The sequence below is a fragment of the Amblyomma mixtum genome, chromosome 4, assembly GCF_055824585.1.
Source record: "Amblyomma mixtum isolate Tamu chromosome 4, ASM5582458v1, whole genome shotgun sequence".
Taxonomy (NCBI): domain Eukaryota; kingdom Metazoa; phylum Arthropoda; class Arachnida; order Ixodida; family Ixodidae; genus Amblyomma; species Amblyomma mixtum.
Genome location: NC_143015.1, coordinates 154,903,600 through 154,920,253, shown reverse-complemented (window position 1 = coordinate 154,920,253; position 16,654 = coordinate 154,903,600). Strand labels below are relative to the sequence as shown.

Below are 16,654 nucleotides of genomic sequence, written 5' to 3'. Positions count from 1 at the left end.
GTGATGCAAGAAATAAAAAGATACACACATGTCATTGTACACTGTCTTGACTGCTTACGTGGTGACTTGGCTATGCAACATGGCTTGCTGTAAATGGACAATCTATAGTTCAATACAACTTAAGTCTGCAGCGAAGCTCCGCCCACATTCAGCCTCTACGCACAGAGTTCCTCCATGACGGAAAAGTAGTCTGCTGGTTAAACGTTTCTTGTTACCTAAACAAGAAGCTTGTCACAAGAAAAACATGAGCTCTAGCATTTTGATATGTGGATTGTTTGATATAGTCTAGCATTAAAAAGCTGATTTCGTTTAGTTGCGATTAGCCAGGGGAGTAATACAGGACTATGCGGACCGTGGTCCAGTGTTAGCAACTGCTGTTTTTTTAAACGGACACTGAGGAGAAATTGAAGTTGGCTTGTATCGACAGGATACCAGCTCCTGATTACAAAAACGCCACTCATACTGACAACAAAGCTCTTTCAACATAGAAAAGAGCAAGAACCAAAATACAGGTAGCGCCGCCACAGGCCAAACTCTCAAGTACAAGCGTCATGACGTCATAGGACAAAGCAGTGTTGCTAGAACCAATGGTTCTAGTGACACTGGGACACGAGAAGCCAAAAATCACTGAGGCGCAGCCAATGCATGCACAAATCTCCTTGACGTCACCAGGTGGCGCCACGTGCCCGCAGCTACGCGCGCGCCTGCAGCATCGGGACCAATCAGCGCCTGCTAACCGGCATTAGGCGGGCTCCCGGTATTCCGCTAACGGTAACAAGGTACACGCTGTGCTAAAGGTGTCTATTTGCGAGAACTTAGTTGACAACTTCGAGAACGGTATCCATCGTAACGCTGGCAAAACGCCGGTGCAAACGTAGCGACTGTAGCGACGGCCGCAATAGCCGATAGATGCCTTCAATGTGCAGCCGACGGTAGCTTTCTTTTCGGCTGCTCCTAGGCCGCTCTGCTGGCCGCCAGAAATCACGGAGTCTGCATTACGTCATGTGCACGTCATGTTTCGCGTCACTGAGTCCTGTGTCGTCATAGGAGAATGCCAAGTTTGAATCAGGGCGGCGGGAAAAACTTTTTCAACTTCGAATCCAAATTTCTCGGAAATAAATGCATCTTTCGCTGCCGGCCAAGTGGCAACAAAGCCATGAAATGCCGAACTATCGGATTTTGCTATAAAAAAAATATTAATAGTGCTCTCCTCACTGTCCCTTTAAGTTTCATCCTACTATAGTACCGCCGTTGACTTACCATGAGACCAGATGTGTTAAGTTCCATTTACTTACATAGTGAGCACACCTGTCATTCTGTTTGTAAAATATAAATTTTTACATATTGGCCTACATATTGAAAGCACCTCTCCTGTTTTCCGTGAATTTTTAACTGCGCTTGTTATGCAAGTAAATATGACTCACTGTGTTCTGCACTTACGGCATACAATGCCGATGTTGTTTGGTGCTAGGACAGAAGCAGACGTATCATATAAGCCGCTTGAATCCCAAATTGCTTATGATACAATGAGTACAAGCTTTCTCTTGGCCTGGTGCTGGGCTTATTTGGGGTGAAATGCTTAGGAAATGGGTCTTTGACCTCATCTTCAGTAGACTAAGAATGTGTTGTGTTGTGGCAATTTTTGGTCAAGCAGGCCCTAGCGGCATAAAAATTTCATCATTAATCCTGAGTGCTCTGAAAAATTTGAAGATTCCCCACTTATGCATTGTTGAAACTACGCTCTACCTTGTATTGCACTCGAGTGACCACTTTGGCACGTCTTGTAGATTGCACAATGGGATAAGGTTCCCGGGGATATGAATTGTAGCTTAGCTGCAGTTATTCAAAGCCACCAGCTGTGGTAGGCCTAGGCAAAAGGAGTGCACTGCAGTGGCAGCAGTGTCGGAAAATTATGCTACAAGGAGTGCTGTAGTGGAGGGCTCTGGGTTAGCTTCTACCAGGTATATTCGGTGAACATGAATAATTCACGGCACATAGTGTTCTCGTATATCATCTCGATCGCAATACAGGTGCCACGGCCAAGATCAAACCGGCGACCTCGGGATCGGAAGCCAAACAGCACCACCACGGAGCCACTCCAGCAGGTTAGTGTCATAAAATGCAAGTAAGATGTCATCCCAACTTGCAAAGCGGTAATAATTGTAAGGTGCCCTATTTGTTCCAGCTTAATGCTTTTTGTAGCCGCAATCTTGACGATCCGTTTTACTGTTCTGCACTCTTTGCTGTAGTCATTGTATTGGAGGTATATTTCTTATTTTTGCAGAGTACCGCCAGTGCCCATAAAATTTAACAGCACATAATGCAACAAAATATTTCTGAAACTGCTGCTGAATTGCTTTCAATACACATTTGTGTCAATTTTGTTTTGGCTTGCGAGTTTGCGAATGCATTTCACAAAGGAAAACTTCAGCAATGGGGGGAGTGACGCACCACTCATTGCTTTCAAGCTGCTGAGATTTGCCTCAGTGCCAGTTATTCGATGCGTGCAGTGAAGCCACAGGCTTTCATTTCATGGGCGAATTGCACTTCTAGGTCAAAGCACTGAAACAAATGAACTTGTGTGGAGTATGAACAACAACCAGGACATGGGTTGTCGGTATTAAAATTTTAGTCCACTTGCACTATCTGTGCCTCGTTAGCGACAAAAGCCGTCCTGTCTGCAGATGATGCCTTCACCTGCCACGATTGGCAGGTGGAGAGTGGAGAGAGAGGTTGGCAGCTGGCCTTCATTGGAGAGGGGAATGAAGAGGATGACAAGCGACCGGTGGCAAAGTGGAGAGAGGGAAATCTTCCTTTCCATGTGCTAGTACTATGTGGGTCACTAGCAAAAAAGCCATTGTGTGTTCTGGTGAAGCCTTCACTTGTCACGGTTGGCAGGTGGCAAGTGGAGAGGTTGGCAGCTGGCCTTCATTGGAGATGAGGATGGAAAAGCTTCCACCTGTCGCGGTTGGCAGGTGGCAAGTGGAAAGAGAGGTTGGCAGCTGGCCTTCATTGGAGAGGGGAATGAAGAGGATGACAAGCGACCGGTGGCAAAGTGGAGAGAGGGAAATCTTCCTTTTCATGTGCTAGTACTATGTGGGTCACTAGCAAAAAAGCCATTGTGTGTTCTGGTGAAGCCTTCACCTGTCACGGTTGGCAGGTGGCAAGTGGAGAGAGAGGTTGGCAGTTGGCCTTCATTGGAGATGAGGATAGAAAAGCTTCCACCTGTCGCGGTTGGCAGGTGGCAAAGTGGAGAGAGAGGTCAGCTGGCCCTCAGTGGAGAGATAAGACGAAGAGGGTGGCAAAGCCTTCACCTGTCATGGTTGGCAGGTGGAGAGAGAGGTTGGCAGCTGGCCCTCAGTGGAGAGGGGAGATGAACAGGGTGGCAAAGTGGAGAGAGAAATCGTTTCCATGTGCTAGCTCTACATGGGTAGCGAAAAAACCATTATGTATCCTGGTGAGGGGGGGAAGGGAAGTCTCATGGAAGCTGCAGCCATGTGGAAAGGACGAAACCCGTGCAAGCCGACTTGCACAGCAACATACCTTGTTCAAAAAGAATGGCTGCACAGGTATGCAATAGAACACGACCAACAAACGGTGGTGTTCCGATTCCAAGTGTAGTGTGCATGTGTCACTATTGCTACCACCGAGCTGCATTTTCAGACTATTGCTTCGAATGATGACCACCACGTGACAAACCTGTAGTTTGTGGCCGCCAGTGCAGACTAAAGCAGCCATGTGCGGTCCATGATCTGGTGCTGATGTCTAAACAAGAACTTGTCAAGTATGCCAGAACTCTGAGCTAAATTCTAGTGTATTGGAGACGTACTACATTAGGCTTATACATGCCGGACCATGGACAAACCTGGTGCCTGCTATGCATACACAATGGCAGGTGTAGCCGCCATGGTGGCTCAGTGGTTATGGCGCTCGGCTGCTGACCCAAAAGACGTGGGTTCGCTCCCGGCCGCGGCAGTCGAATTCCAGTGGAGGCGAAATTGTAGAGGCCCGTGTACTGTGCGATGTCAGTGCGCATTAAAGAAGCGCAGGCGATCGAAATTTCCGGAGCCCTTTACTACAGTGTCCCTCGTAGCCCGAGTCGCTTTGGGACATTGAAGCCCCATAAACCAAACAATGGCAGGTGTGCGTCCCCATCTCGTTGTTGTGCTAGTTTATCAGCAACCTAACTGGTCTGGCACAAGTCTGCACCACTACATCGCTGTGAAAAAAAAATCCATATATTGTAGTTTACACACTGCAGGTTGCCGAGAGACTGAATACAAGTGACCTCCACAGAAGCAGGAACACCACTGCATTCAATGCACTTCTGCCACACACACACAAAAAAGAAACCAAAGCTTGTCTTTTAACCTCTTTATTTGGCCTGCACAGATGACTTCTTTTTATTTCATGAAAGCGCGTACGCCTATTAATCTGCCACGCTGGAGCAGGACCTATTGCAGGCCTTCTGACGCAAGGACAAGTGAAGATTGTGGGCATGGTACAGTGAGCACAATTCACAACGGAGAGAACTGCAAGCGGTTCAGATATTCAAAACGGCCGGTGCATGTACAGTGGGCAACACAGAAGACGGAGGGGAAAAACAACACCCTTTCCTGATGATGAACAGTTTAGAATGACAGTAATGCACTGCTCACACCATAGAGTTTCTTACTATTACCTAGAGGGAAAGCTGGCGGCGCTGCACTTCAGCCACCATGGACGCCCAAAGCATCATGGGGCGGTGAGCTACTTGTTGCGAGACAGTCGTAGTTTTTCGGGAACACGGAGTGGCACTACTAAGATGTTTCATTCCGAAAACGTTGTTCGTGTGTGCACAGACGACTTTCGCGCGAACGCAGTGTGCAAAAGCCATAGTAGTGAAAACGCGACAACACACGACGCCAATAAAAGGTTTCACTTTTCTAAAATACCTTTAAAAACCTCTTATAGTGTTTAAGCAACATTTTTTTTGAAAACATATTTGCTTTTAAAAGTAATCCTGTTAATTACGAAATATTAGTTTTTGTAGTGTTCATTACTTGGCCAATAGGAGAGCTAGCCATCCCTTATTTTGGGCGAACTTTGCACTTAAATGTTTTTCTGCTCGTTTGTTGCAATTTACAGACAGGATATTTAATATTAGCACATTTTTGATTATCGAATAGCGTTTATTTTTGCATTATTTTTTGGCCAAAAGTTGCAGTTCTGCAACAAGTAGCTCACCGCCCCATGATGCTTTGAGCGCCCATGGTAGCTGAAGTGGTCACGAGGGGTCTCCATGCAAACTCCCATAGACGGGCTGCCATCTTTCCCTCTAGGTAATAGTAAGAAACTCTATGGCTCACACCACAGTGAGGACTGGCTCTAATGCCAGATTCCAATTCCTTACTTTACTGCATGAGTACGAGATGACTTTCATGGTCTAGTTGACTGTAGTATTGCCTAATGCTGTGCGGAGCCATTTTGCAGAACAACAGCGGTTGAAGCGAATGAATCAATGGCAATGTGGAATAAATAGTATTGTGCTGACATGGGTGTACTGCAAAAATGACAGGCATTACACTACAGGGCAGCATAACGTCACAAAGCCTTCTCGGATTCCACTCCATTCATTTGACCACTTCACAGCGACTCTGAAATGTCGCAGAAACTGCAAAAACCTGCCAAGATGCACTCTAAGAATGATGGTAGCCATATGGCACGCACAAAATTACTAAAGTTCTTTATAAATTATAATTCGCAAAAGGTAAACTACTGCTTCTCAACAGTGCATCTTTTGCACGTCAGTGATTAAAGAAAGTGGGAGAATTCACTGTTCAAACCGTATTGAAACATACATTTCAAGAGATGGAAATAGAACAGTTCATGAGCTTAGTATAGCCTGAACCGACTCAAAGAATGAACTATACTGTCCAACCCTACTGAAGGCTCAACACATGTCTGCGTACAATTCTCGCAGCAGATTCTTTTCTACAAGCACACATGAACACTGCAGCACAGTGTAAAGATGCGCTGCCTCGAGGGTTCGAAAGAAGCGCCCCTCGCTAATAAGAACCAAGCTTGCCACCGGTAAATATATTTACCCTGACCCCAAAAGCTGTGCTACTGGAGATTTTTACATGCATAAATGCTAATTATAGAACATTATGCACGCCATTTGATAGCCAGCCATGTCTGACCACAAGCACTGATTATGAGCTCTCACATTCACAGCGAAAATAATTTAAAAATGTGTGCCTTAAGACCGTTTTAAATTAATATAAATATACACTAACATAAAAAGACTAGCATTTGTGTCAAGCTGTGGTTTTGACAGGCCACTGACAAGCAAATTTGGCTTCACCACAGCATTCAGTGTACAACTTTAGGGCAGTGTTTAAGGCTTCCCATACTATTAGGACGCCATGTGAGATGTCAAGCATTGATTTGTCGCCAAGGTAAAAATCAGACAGCTATACAATCACTCAATTGAAGCATCAGTATGACAGCCTACGTAGCTACTGATGCCAGCTTAAAGAAACACTGAAGTACTAAATCCAGAAACCGGAGTTCAGAGTTTTCAAAACATGCTCACTTATTTTTGTGCATATTTAAAGGAACACTGAGGAGAGCACTATTAATATTTTTTTTATCGTAAAATCCGATAGTTCGGCATGTCATGGCTTTGTTGCCACTTGGCCGGCAGCGAAAGATGCATTTATTTCTAAGAAATTTGGATTCGAAGTTGAAAAAGTTTTTCCCGCCGCTCTGATTCAAACTTGGGATTCTCCTATGACGACACAGGACTAAGAGACGTGAAACATGACGTGTGCATGACGTAGCGCAGACTCCGTGATTTCTGGCGGCCAGCAGTGCGGCCTGGCAGCAGCCGAAAAGAAAGCTACCGCCGGCCGCATGTTGGAGGCATCTATCGGCTATTGCGGCCGTCGCTACAGTCGCTTTGATTACGTTTGCACTGGCGTTTTGCCAGCGTTACGATGGATCTCGTTCTCGAAGTCGTCAACGAAGTTCTCGAAAATAGACACCTTTAGCATACCGTGTACCTTGTTACCGCTAGCAGAATACCGGGAGCCCGCCTACCGCCGGAAAACAGGCGCTGATTTGTCCCGATGCTTCAGGAGTGCACGTAGCTGCCGGGCACGTGGCGCCATCTGGCGACGTCAAGGAGATTTGCGCATGCATTGGCTGCGCCTCAGTGATTCATGGCTTCTCGGTTCCTGGTGTTGCTAGAACCATTCGTTCTAGCAACACTGTTTTGTCCTATGACCTCATCACGCTTGTACTTGCGAGTTTGGCCTGTGGCGGCGATACCTGTATTTTGGTGCTTGCTCTTTTCTACGTTACAAGAGTTTTGTTGTCAGTATGAGTGGCGTTTTTGTAATCAGGAGCTGGTATTCTGTCTATGCAAGTCAACTTCAATTTCTCCTCAGTGTCCCTTTAAGACATTTCCTTGATGACAAAAGCATTCTAATATGACTTGCGACGTCAACCATGACGTCATTAGACCGAGAGAGTTCCATGTGGAATTCACCAAGATACAAGCTGTATACAAGCCTGTATCGTGAGCTTGGTTGCGTTCACATTGCCGATGGTGCGGCCCACTGGTTAACCCAGCATGACCATAATGGCACGCATCAGTTAGCTGCATCACGTACAAGCACCAATGGAGGCACCTAACAGTTTTCTCCATTTCGTGAGCAAATAAAGCCTGCTGAACTTGGCCGAAGCACTAATAGTCTTTCACAACTTATTCTGCAGTATACAGGAACTACTGAAATTCATTTCTGTGTACCTTAAAGAGCCACTGCCAGCTTGTTGTGTTAGTTTACTTCATTTTTCAATAAAAGCATCCATGCATTGAAGATTTCTCACTCCACATTTTGTTTGTAAATAACGGTAGTAACCTTGAAGTGTAAATACTAAAAATCTGCCCCTTTTGTTGAGAGCTCTAGATAATGGCACAACCATATTTGTATCTTTAACGTTGTTTAACGCTAAGCTGCACCCAGCACTTGTGACTAAAAATGCTGGGTGCTCACACAAACTACATTCACTTTTCACATTCAACTTTTCTGTTTGCCATCCCTGCCACCATACTACTGCAAAATGTTGTAAGCAATATCCTCAGGCTCCAAATCTCTCGCAGGTGCAAGAAATTTTAAGCACATTTCTTTAATTATACTTGAATCCTTGCGGTGGTATAAAAAGCGGGCAAAACAAACTGCTGAAGTACTATCTACCACACACATTCTTTCTCTCGCGTCTGTAACTGATCTTCAGGTTTATCTTTCTACATTACCCACTAGATGGCACAACTGTCAGTTTCTTCTCAAGAAACATTAAGGCAGCAACATAAGATTGTGACCTCAAGTCGACAAAACCAAAGGAGGCCCAGTGCAACTCAGCCCACAGAGTACTGTGAACAAAGCCCGTGATCCGTCGCCTGCCTTTTTAGACAGAAAAACCCACTGCAAGTGACACTATGAGTTCATCGGGGCAGCTACAACACACACGTGCGTAGAAATCGGAGTGTGGGGAGGCCTTGGCAGCCAAGAAACACGGGGGACGACACTACTGGAACTCCGAAGGGGCGTCGAGGACAATGTCGCCTTTGAAGCCGTACTTCTGCAGTTTCTGTTCAACGATCAGAAAGTCATCCTCCGTGTCAACTTCGTGGCACAGGTACTGTGGCAGTTCAACGTAGCCGCACCTGCGAGGCAAAGAAACATCATCATCATCATCAGCCTGACTACGCCCACTGCAGGGCAAAGGCCTCTCCCGTGTCTCTCCAATTCATCATCGTCATCATCAGCCCGACTACGCCCACTGCAGGGCAAAGGCCTCTCCCATGTCTCTCCAATTCATCACCACCAGCCTGACTACGCCCACTGCAGGGCAAAGGCCTCTCCCGTGTCTCTCCAATTCATCATCGTCATCATCAGCCTGACTACGCCCACTGCAGGGCAAAGGCCTCTCCCGTGTCTCTCCAATTCATCATCGTCATCATCAGCCCGACTACGCCCACTGCAGGGCAAAGGCCTCTCCCGTGTCTCTCCAATTCATCACCACCAGCCTGACTACGCCCACTGCAGGGCAAAGGCCTCTCCCGTGTCTCTCCAATTCATCATCGTCATCATCAGCCTGACTACGCCCACTGCAGGGCAAAGGCCTCTCCCGTGTCTCTCCAATTCATCATCGTCATCATCAGCCCGACTACGCCCACTGCAGGGCAAAGGCCTATCCCATGTCTCTCCAATTCATCACCACCAGCCTGACTACGCCCACTGCAGGGCAAAGGCCTCTCCCATGTCTCTCCAATTCTTCACCACCAGCCTGACTACGCCCACTGCAGGGCAAAGGCCTCTCCCATGTCTCTTCAATTCATCATCATCATCAGCCTGACTATGCCCACTGCAGGGCAAAGGCCTCTCCCATGTCTCTCCAATTAACCCTGTCCTCTGCCAGTTTGATGCCAATTTGGCTCTAAAATTTACAGCGCGACTACAGCGGGAACCCAGTGGTTTGAGCATCAAACTCGTACGCAGGAGATGCAGGGTTAGACCCTTACCACCATCAGGTACCCACTAATTTTCCACTGGGTACAAGCTTTCTGCAGACCTGGCACTCAGCTTGTAAAGGGTAATCCAGGGTAAAATGCCTGGCAAAAATGAACCTTTCATCGCATCTTGTGCAGGCCAAAAAAATGAATGAAAGTGAATGTTTACAACATTTGTATACAGTGCAAAAGCGTGGCACATCCATATATGCAGAAATGGTCCTCCTCTACTCATGGCAGGTGCTGACGGCGGCCGAATTTGTGCAATCCAGCTGACTATCCCTAAGGCAGGGCTCACCTTCCTCCTTGAAGGAGGCCATCTTGAATGTACTCTGCTCGTGTGACGTAGAAGTGACCAGATTCAACAATCTCTCCTGCCCACTCCTGACGGCACAGACGTTGCGCAGGGTCAAAGTTGAGGGGTCGTGTCGTGCCATCTGGAAAAGCGCGAACGTCCATTAAGCCAAGGGTAGCTACACAATGAGGCACGCAGGATGATCCCAAGTTTTAGAGTGGCTTAGTCGAGAGAAGGCATTAACCCTTTGAAGGTTTTTGCCGTATATGTACGGCGGCGGTTTTCTGTCCCGCAAGGTAAAGACTTTGCCTTACGGGTACGGTTTCGATCTTCCGTTTGAAATTTTGCGCCAAAAGAACAATGCGTGCTCACTGGGGGGTGCTGCCACCTCTTAGGACTTACAAGAAGTGTTTGAATTTTGTGCTGCCTTCTTACGGAGATAAGCAGAACTTATGTCTAGCTTTAGCGCGGCGGCACAGACTGCGGCAACACCCCTTTTGTAGTTCTGGTTTCGCCGTGTGATCGCAACGGAGTCGCGCGAAATTTCAGTTTTCTTTTTGTCAGCACTATCTTGCAGGGGCTGCCGAAGTTGATTTCTATCTTTATTGGCGCTGCTCTTAGCTTGCTTATCACCGTTGCTCACGAGGTATTCTCGCCCTCTGTGGCAACGCGCCTACGCGGTTTCGATTCCGCCGCGGGATCGCAACGGAGTCGCGCGAAACGTGTTTTCTCTTTGTGGGCACTGTTTTGCAGAGGCGGCGGAAGTTGATTTCTATCTTTATTGGTGCTGCTCTTAGCTTGTTTATCACCATCGGTCGTGAAATTCTATTGAACATTTTCCAGTTGTGAGTGATGCTGTCACCAAAGTACTGTTCCTAATTTTTTTTTCCTATTTATTCTCGATTATATACATTTAGTAGATTTAAGATCCGCAATAAAGTAATTTGACCACCTGGGAAAGTTTTCTTCAAAATAATCCGACCCTCAAAGGGTTAAGGCCTCCTTTTCTCATGCCTTGTGGACATGTTGTACTGCCAGCTGTGTTTTATGTCCAAACAGAATTGAAATTTATTCAGACAGATACGGGAGTCGGAGCTCAGCTAAGGGGTATGTTGTCCGGGACATGGACATTAAAAAAAAAAAAGGTTCAAGGTGAGCGAACAGCTACATCAAGAACATTCAAATGCCCTGTATGTTCACTCTGGTTGTTGCAAGACGAATGCGATATGCAAAAAGTTAACATGGGAAAAGTTACCGGCACCAGCATAACACAAATAGCTCAAAAAGCTGCACTCAAGATATCCAAGCTACCGTATTTACTTGCATAAAAATTGCATCATGAGTAATAATGAATGCACAAGAAATTGGTGCTATCTTGGAAGGTGCTCTTACTAAGCGCAGTGAAAACTTAAGCTGCAGACAAATGAAATTTTTTTTTCAAATTTCAGTAATTAAAGTTGGAGATGCATTTGCCTGTGTATGCGAATTAAAAACCACGGCTCTCAAATATGCATCCTTTGTTCCAGAAGGTCACCCGTTCCTTTTTTTCAATCCTCTAATGACAATTCTTCAACATCCTGTAGTGATAAGAGACTGAAGCTTCATGAAAAAAGAAAAAATGAATTGAAAATGAAGAAAAAAATTAATTTCTAGCTTACTAGTCACTCTCTTTGCCAGCGCATCCAATTTATTTGCTTTGATTTTTTTTTTGTGACAGAATGTACTTTACCCCACTTTTCTCGTTTTTGCTTTTCTTTTTCGAACCCCTCCCCTGTCCCCTCTCTGGCAACTGCTCCTGGGAGTCAAAAGTTTGTCAATGCAGCCCTCATGGCATGATAAGCTCGAGAACCCTGGTATATATGGTAGATGCTGGACAATGGGGCTATTTATTTTTCAATATGCAAAAAACAAGTCACTAGACCACCCGTGGCATTCCACCCTCTCCATTTTTCTCTCTCCATCTTTCCTCTCTCCTTCCCATCTGCCTCCTCTAAGGAGGGGGGTATTTATCTATATCCACTTGGCCACCTGCCAAAGCAGGTGGCAATTGAAAAGTGGGTCTCCGGACGCCACCAACGACAACGGCGCGAAACTGAGGAACAAGCTGATGAGAACTAATGCGCCAAAATGATCAAAAGTTTGTCAATGCAGCCCTCATGGCACAATAAGCTCGAGAACCCTGGTATATATGGTAGATGCTGGACAATGGGGGCTATTTATTTTTCAATATGCAAAAAAACTTCCACAGAACAACAAGATAGAATACAAGAGAATGCCATTACAGGGCAGTACGCTGGCATGCTCCAGTCTGGCATACAGTTTCATCGATACTACATGCAATAGACATAATAGGCACTTCCATACTTGTCTATAACAGAGTACTTTCCGCTAAGCACTTCTCATGCCTTGCCTCTAGCCGATTCTGATAAGGTTCAAGGCAACTTGCAAGTAAATTTTTACTCCTAGTGAAACATTTATGGGCAGGCAGTGAAAATGTACTGCAAGAAATGTAACTGAGATTAGTATACCTTCTGAGAGCTCTGTCCACCGCCACTTGTAATCACGAGTGACCGAGAAAACAGAGTCGTATTTGTCTGAAGTCACCAGGTTGACAGCTTCATCTAGGTACGATGGCACTAGACATGGAGAGGTACATTGGACTAAGGCAACCACATCAATACCTGCAAGGAAAAAAATTCAGATATACGTCACTAAAAAATAACAGTAGACACAATTCGATTTCATGCGGAATCTGCTTCACTAGTCTTGTGTACTTGCGGTGGGCAATAATATACACAGCCACACAGGCAATCTGTTTCCATTCCACTTAGCATCATAAAATATCTTGGATTTTTAGTACGCACAATCTCATAATAGATGCATCTCAATCGATGTGCCAAACCGAAGCAAACAAGCCAACCCATAGGCCCAGAGACAGTAAACAATTTTTTTATTAGACAAACGTCTTTCTGTTTTCCTTGCAACAACTGCCAGAAAATGAGATAAGGAATTGCTGAACACTGACTGGAAGCCACACATTTGCACCCCTTTTTCTCCACACCGCTTGCTCACAATGATACCAAACATTTTGACCGGAAAGCCCTGGCTGCTGAGAACACACCGACATCAAGCTTTGTATCCAATAGGTGTGCAATCATTATGTCACAAATCCGCGATACCTGGCAGTAAAGGGTTATTACCTATATCAATTATAAACAATTATCTATTCTGAAGCATCTAATTATCTAATGAAGCATGCATGTAGAGTGACAATGTAATTCAGTAGTCTTGCCTTAATTCAAACTCGCTTAGTTCGAATTTCCGGTTAATTCGAACTGAAGATTTGGCCCCGCTAACATGAAGTGCATTATAAACGCGCTCCTTACTTCTAAATCAAAACGACCGTGAGAGAGGAGATATATGAACTTTAATTTCGAAACTATGACAGCTGTTTAGTGAAGATTTATTACAAGTAAATGCAATATTCAGGATCGCACCTTGAACTTCGCGGGTAAACTCTTGAACGGCGAGCACTGCAGGCGAGTCGCTCTGAGCAAACTCCTCGGATCGCCGAACGACGCTGCAAGACTCGGTCGCGGCGATGTCCTCAATTTCTTGATCGTCGGTTGACACCCAGATTTCGTCGAGCGCTGCACGCAGAGGGAAGAGATAATTAACAGTCATTAACCATTACGTATACTTCCATCCACTGAGCGCTTAGGAGAAAGCGCGCGACACTTTTTTGCATCGACTGGAGCCACTTACTTCGTTAACTAACGGCAGGCCCAGCGTTTCTTTTTTTACCAGCCTTTCCGATCGTGTAAAAATAGCGACTCGTTAAACCGCGTGCCGCTGACGCAAAAGAAAAAAGAACCAGGCCGCCGCTCGCGCGCCATGCCAGTAATGAAGTTTAGCCCCCGAAAGCGCCCACAGGCCTCTCGGACAAAGAAGCACCTTAGATCGCGCATAATCATGGGGCTCTAATGGATATTTTAGAGAAGTACGCGCATTCTATGCGATTTCTCCGCTAGACCCACTTTCAACCGCGCGGTATCTTTTTAGCGATCGAGCTATAGCTCCTCCATGAAGCTGAAGGCGGGCACCGCGGCAGTATAAACGGTAACAATTTTTTACTTCCCTGTATCGAAACGGGCCCAGCACATGCAGAAAAATGAGAGATCGAGGCAACATTCTGGCCGGGGAAAAGCAGCAGCTACGGACCCACACGCGAGTGGGAGTCGTAGTACGTACTCTTGCAGTGCTTCATCGGGCGTAGTACCCAGGACAACAAAGGCAAGCCGCAAACCAGCCGGGCGTTCTTCTTCTTCACGGCTTCGCTACCGCCTCGCGCGAGCACCAGGCCGGCCACGCGCATTTTCTTCGCTGCTGTTCGGTCAGCCTCCATGGCGGCCGCATGCCCGGCCGTGTCACGATCGGCCGCTGATCAGCTGCGGCGGCGTCGGGCCGCCCACGGGTAAACAGGATATCGGCTTCCCTGCCATCACCCGCGGCTGCGGAGGATGCTACGGCGGCGGGGAGGAAGCGGGAGGCTGCGACTGCCGGAAGTGAAAGCTACCCCCCACTACCGCTACTACACCGCTGCTGCAGCTGCATCCCGGAAGTGGGACGGGTCACGTGACGGGACGACGCGGCCTCGCCCTCCTCGAAATGAAGAAAGTGGGCGAGCACGGCTGCAGCAGCGGCCAAGCGTCGACGAAACCGGCCGCGAGAGGCGCGACGCTTCTTCAAAGACTGAAAACGCTTAGACTGCACCACCCACAACGCACCAGAAGCCTAAAAAGGTCTGCTTCGTAGCAATTCCGCGTCGATTGTAGTGTCAGCTCCTCAATACCTTTTCTTATCAAGCAGTAATCTGGTATAACACATAGTAATGCGTGTTTCCGACTTCTACCGCACGGTTAGCGACTGCAGCGCCGACTTTTTCTGATAGGCACCATGCAGATCTAACTAGCGCATAACTAGCGGCAGCGCGCGCGTCCAGAGTGAGAAGGCGGCGCGCGACAGCGACTCGCTGGAGCGGCAGTGAGCAAAGCTGAATTTTGCGGTACGCCGGTGAGGTTATTCACCCGGGACCAAGTTTTACGTGCAGCTTACCGACCGAAAATGGACACGGAAATGTCCTTTTCATTCTGGAACGCGTCGACCTTTTACTTCCATTGCGATTCCGTATCGCAGAGCTGACCCTGTGAAATATCTCGCGAAGATAACAGGTCTTGCTCTGTCTTCTAAATTTTGAGGTCGGGAGGAAAGTGCTTTGTGTGCATGAAAAAACAACATAGACATGTCTACTGCACTCGATGAACCATATTCAGGCGCTTAATTCTACCGATCACAATAGGCCTGCCGTGCGGTTGCTGAAAAAGAAATAATTTCTATTCTTGCGGTTTTTTTTCCAAGCAGCGTACGTATACTTTCTTGAATGTACTTTCAGCTTTCAGGTAAAAGCGAAATATGGAAGCAGGGGATTTTGTTTTTTTTTTTAGTAGTAGTAGTATAGAGATGTTTGCCATTAGGCATAATGAGAAAGGAATAGAAAGTTAGAAAGAGGAGCGTAAATAAGTCTCACTTAAAATGTGGTAAAAGTTCTCGATAAAGCGATTATCATGTGTCCACTTGCGATAGTCGCGTGCAACATCCCAACGCAGAGCTGTAGCCGGGCAAGTCCACAGCAAGTGTTTTATTGCGAAAGCAATACTACGCTCGGCCTTTCGCGTAGCGGCGGCCGGTAGCCACGTTTGACCTTTAAAATGACCTCTGACGTCATACCACGGTAAGAGATGGGCTACCAATTAAGTCGAGTCGTCGCGCAGCGGCGGCTGGTAGCCACGCGTGACATTTAGAATGACCTCTGACGTCATGCCATGCCTATTAACGTCATAGCGTGACGTCATACCAGGGTGAGAGATGGGCTACCAAGTCGAGTCGTCGCGCTGCGGCGGCCAGTAGCCACGCGTGACCTGTAGACGCGGCGCAATGCGTTCCTTCTGTTCGAGGCGCTGCGCTTTTGCTTTCGCAAATAACCTACCAGGCTTAACCAAAGCTAAGCCTCCGCCAATTTTTTTGTCGCACGGGTCTGGCGCGCAGTACCACAATGGGGACACTTGTATTCACTTCTAAACGTTTGTGACGCCACCGATGGCGCACATAAGGAGTCAGAGCCACTCCTGCCCGAATCCGGGGCACACACCTCCTCCTCCCGAATGAGCGCTTGCTGGAGCGCCGACTGCTGCACAGACGCATCGACCGCAAGGTTATGTCGTCGGCATACGCAAGGACGCGTACAGAAGGCATTTTCTCTAGGGCTCGGACAAGAGGTATAAAAGCTACGTTAAATAATGTGGAGGCGAGGACGGAGCCCTGGGGTACACCGCTGTTGGAGGTAAAGTGGCCAAAAGGCTTCCCATGGACACGTACACTGAAGGTTCTGTTCGTTAAAAATGTGTGAATTGAGAGAAGAAACCGATGCGGGAGACGGAGATAAGGGTGCCAAGAATTGTAGAGTGAAGGACGTTGTCATATGCCTTTGCAGTGGCGATCTACGTACAGGGTCCGTAAAAAGTTCCCAGGCCACAGGGTCTGCTTTCAAGCGGCGTATACTGCCACTTACGATAGCATCAAAGACATCAAGGTTCTCAGAGGTGAGAATAGTACTTCTACTATCCTCTACAGAGATTTTTGGCTCCAGGGGTGTCGTAGCTGCCCGACTATAGCGCTCTAAAGCAGACCCTGTGGCCTGGGAACTTTTGGACGACCCTGTACGAACAAGATGACTATGAGGA

The 16,654-nt window shown here is 47.0% G+C and overlaps 2 protein-coding genes across 2 annotated transcripts in view; one reads left to right on the top strand and one right to left on the bottom strand.

Annotated features, from left to right (window-relative positions):
- Positions 1 to 4,359: 4,359 nt before the first annotated feature.
- Positions 4,360 to 14,464, bottom strand: Csas (CMP-sialic acid synthase). The gene is made up of 6 exons (XM_089540973.1): positions 14,106 to 14,464; positions 13,352 to 13,504; positions 12,383 to 12,535; positions 9,858 to 9,996; positions 5,398 to 8,713; positions 4,360 to 4,681 (listed from the first exon to the last, which is right to left on the bottom strand). Exons 1-5 carry the CDS (start codon positions 14,257 to 14,259, stop codon positions 8,575 to 8,577), a joined length of 738 nt encoding a protein of 245 aa, XP_089397099.1. The 5' UTR covers positions 14,260 to 14,464; the 3' UTR covers positions 4,360 to 4,681; positions 5,398 to 8,574.
- LOC149348865 (arf-GAP with dual PH domain-containing protein 1-like) overlaps positions 14,440 to 16,654 on the top strand; it is a 48,729-nt gene continuing 46,514 nt past the window's right edge. Inside the window, exon 1 of the mRNA XM_089540974.1 lies at positions 14,440 to 14,656. Within this exon, the coding sequence (XP_089397100.1) occupies positions 14,523 to 14,656 (134 nt within the window). The 5' untranslated portion in view covers positions 14,440 to 14,522. The remainder of the gene's footprint in view (positions 14,657 to 16,654) is intronic.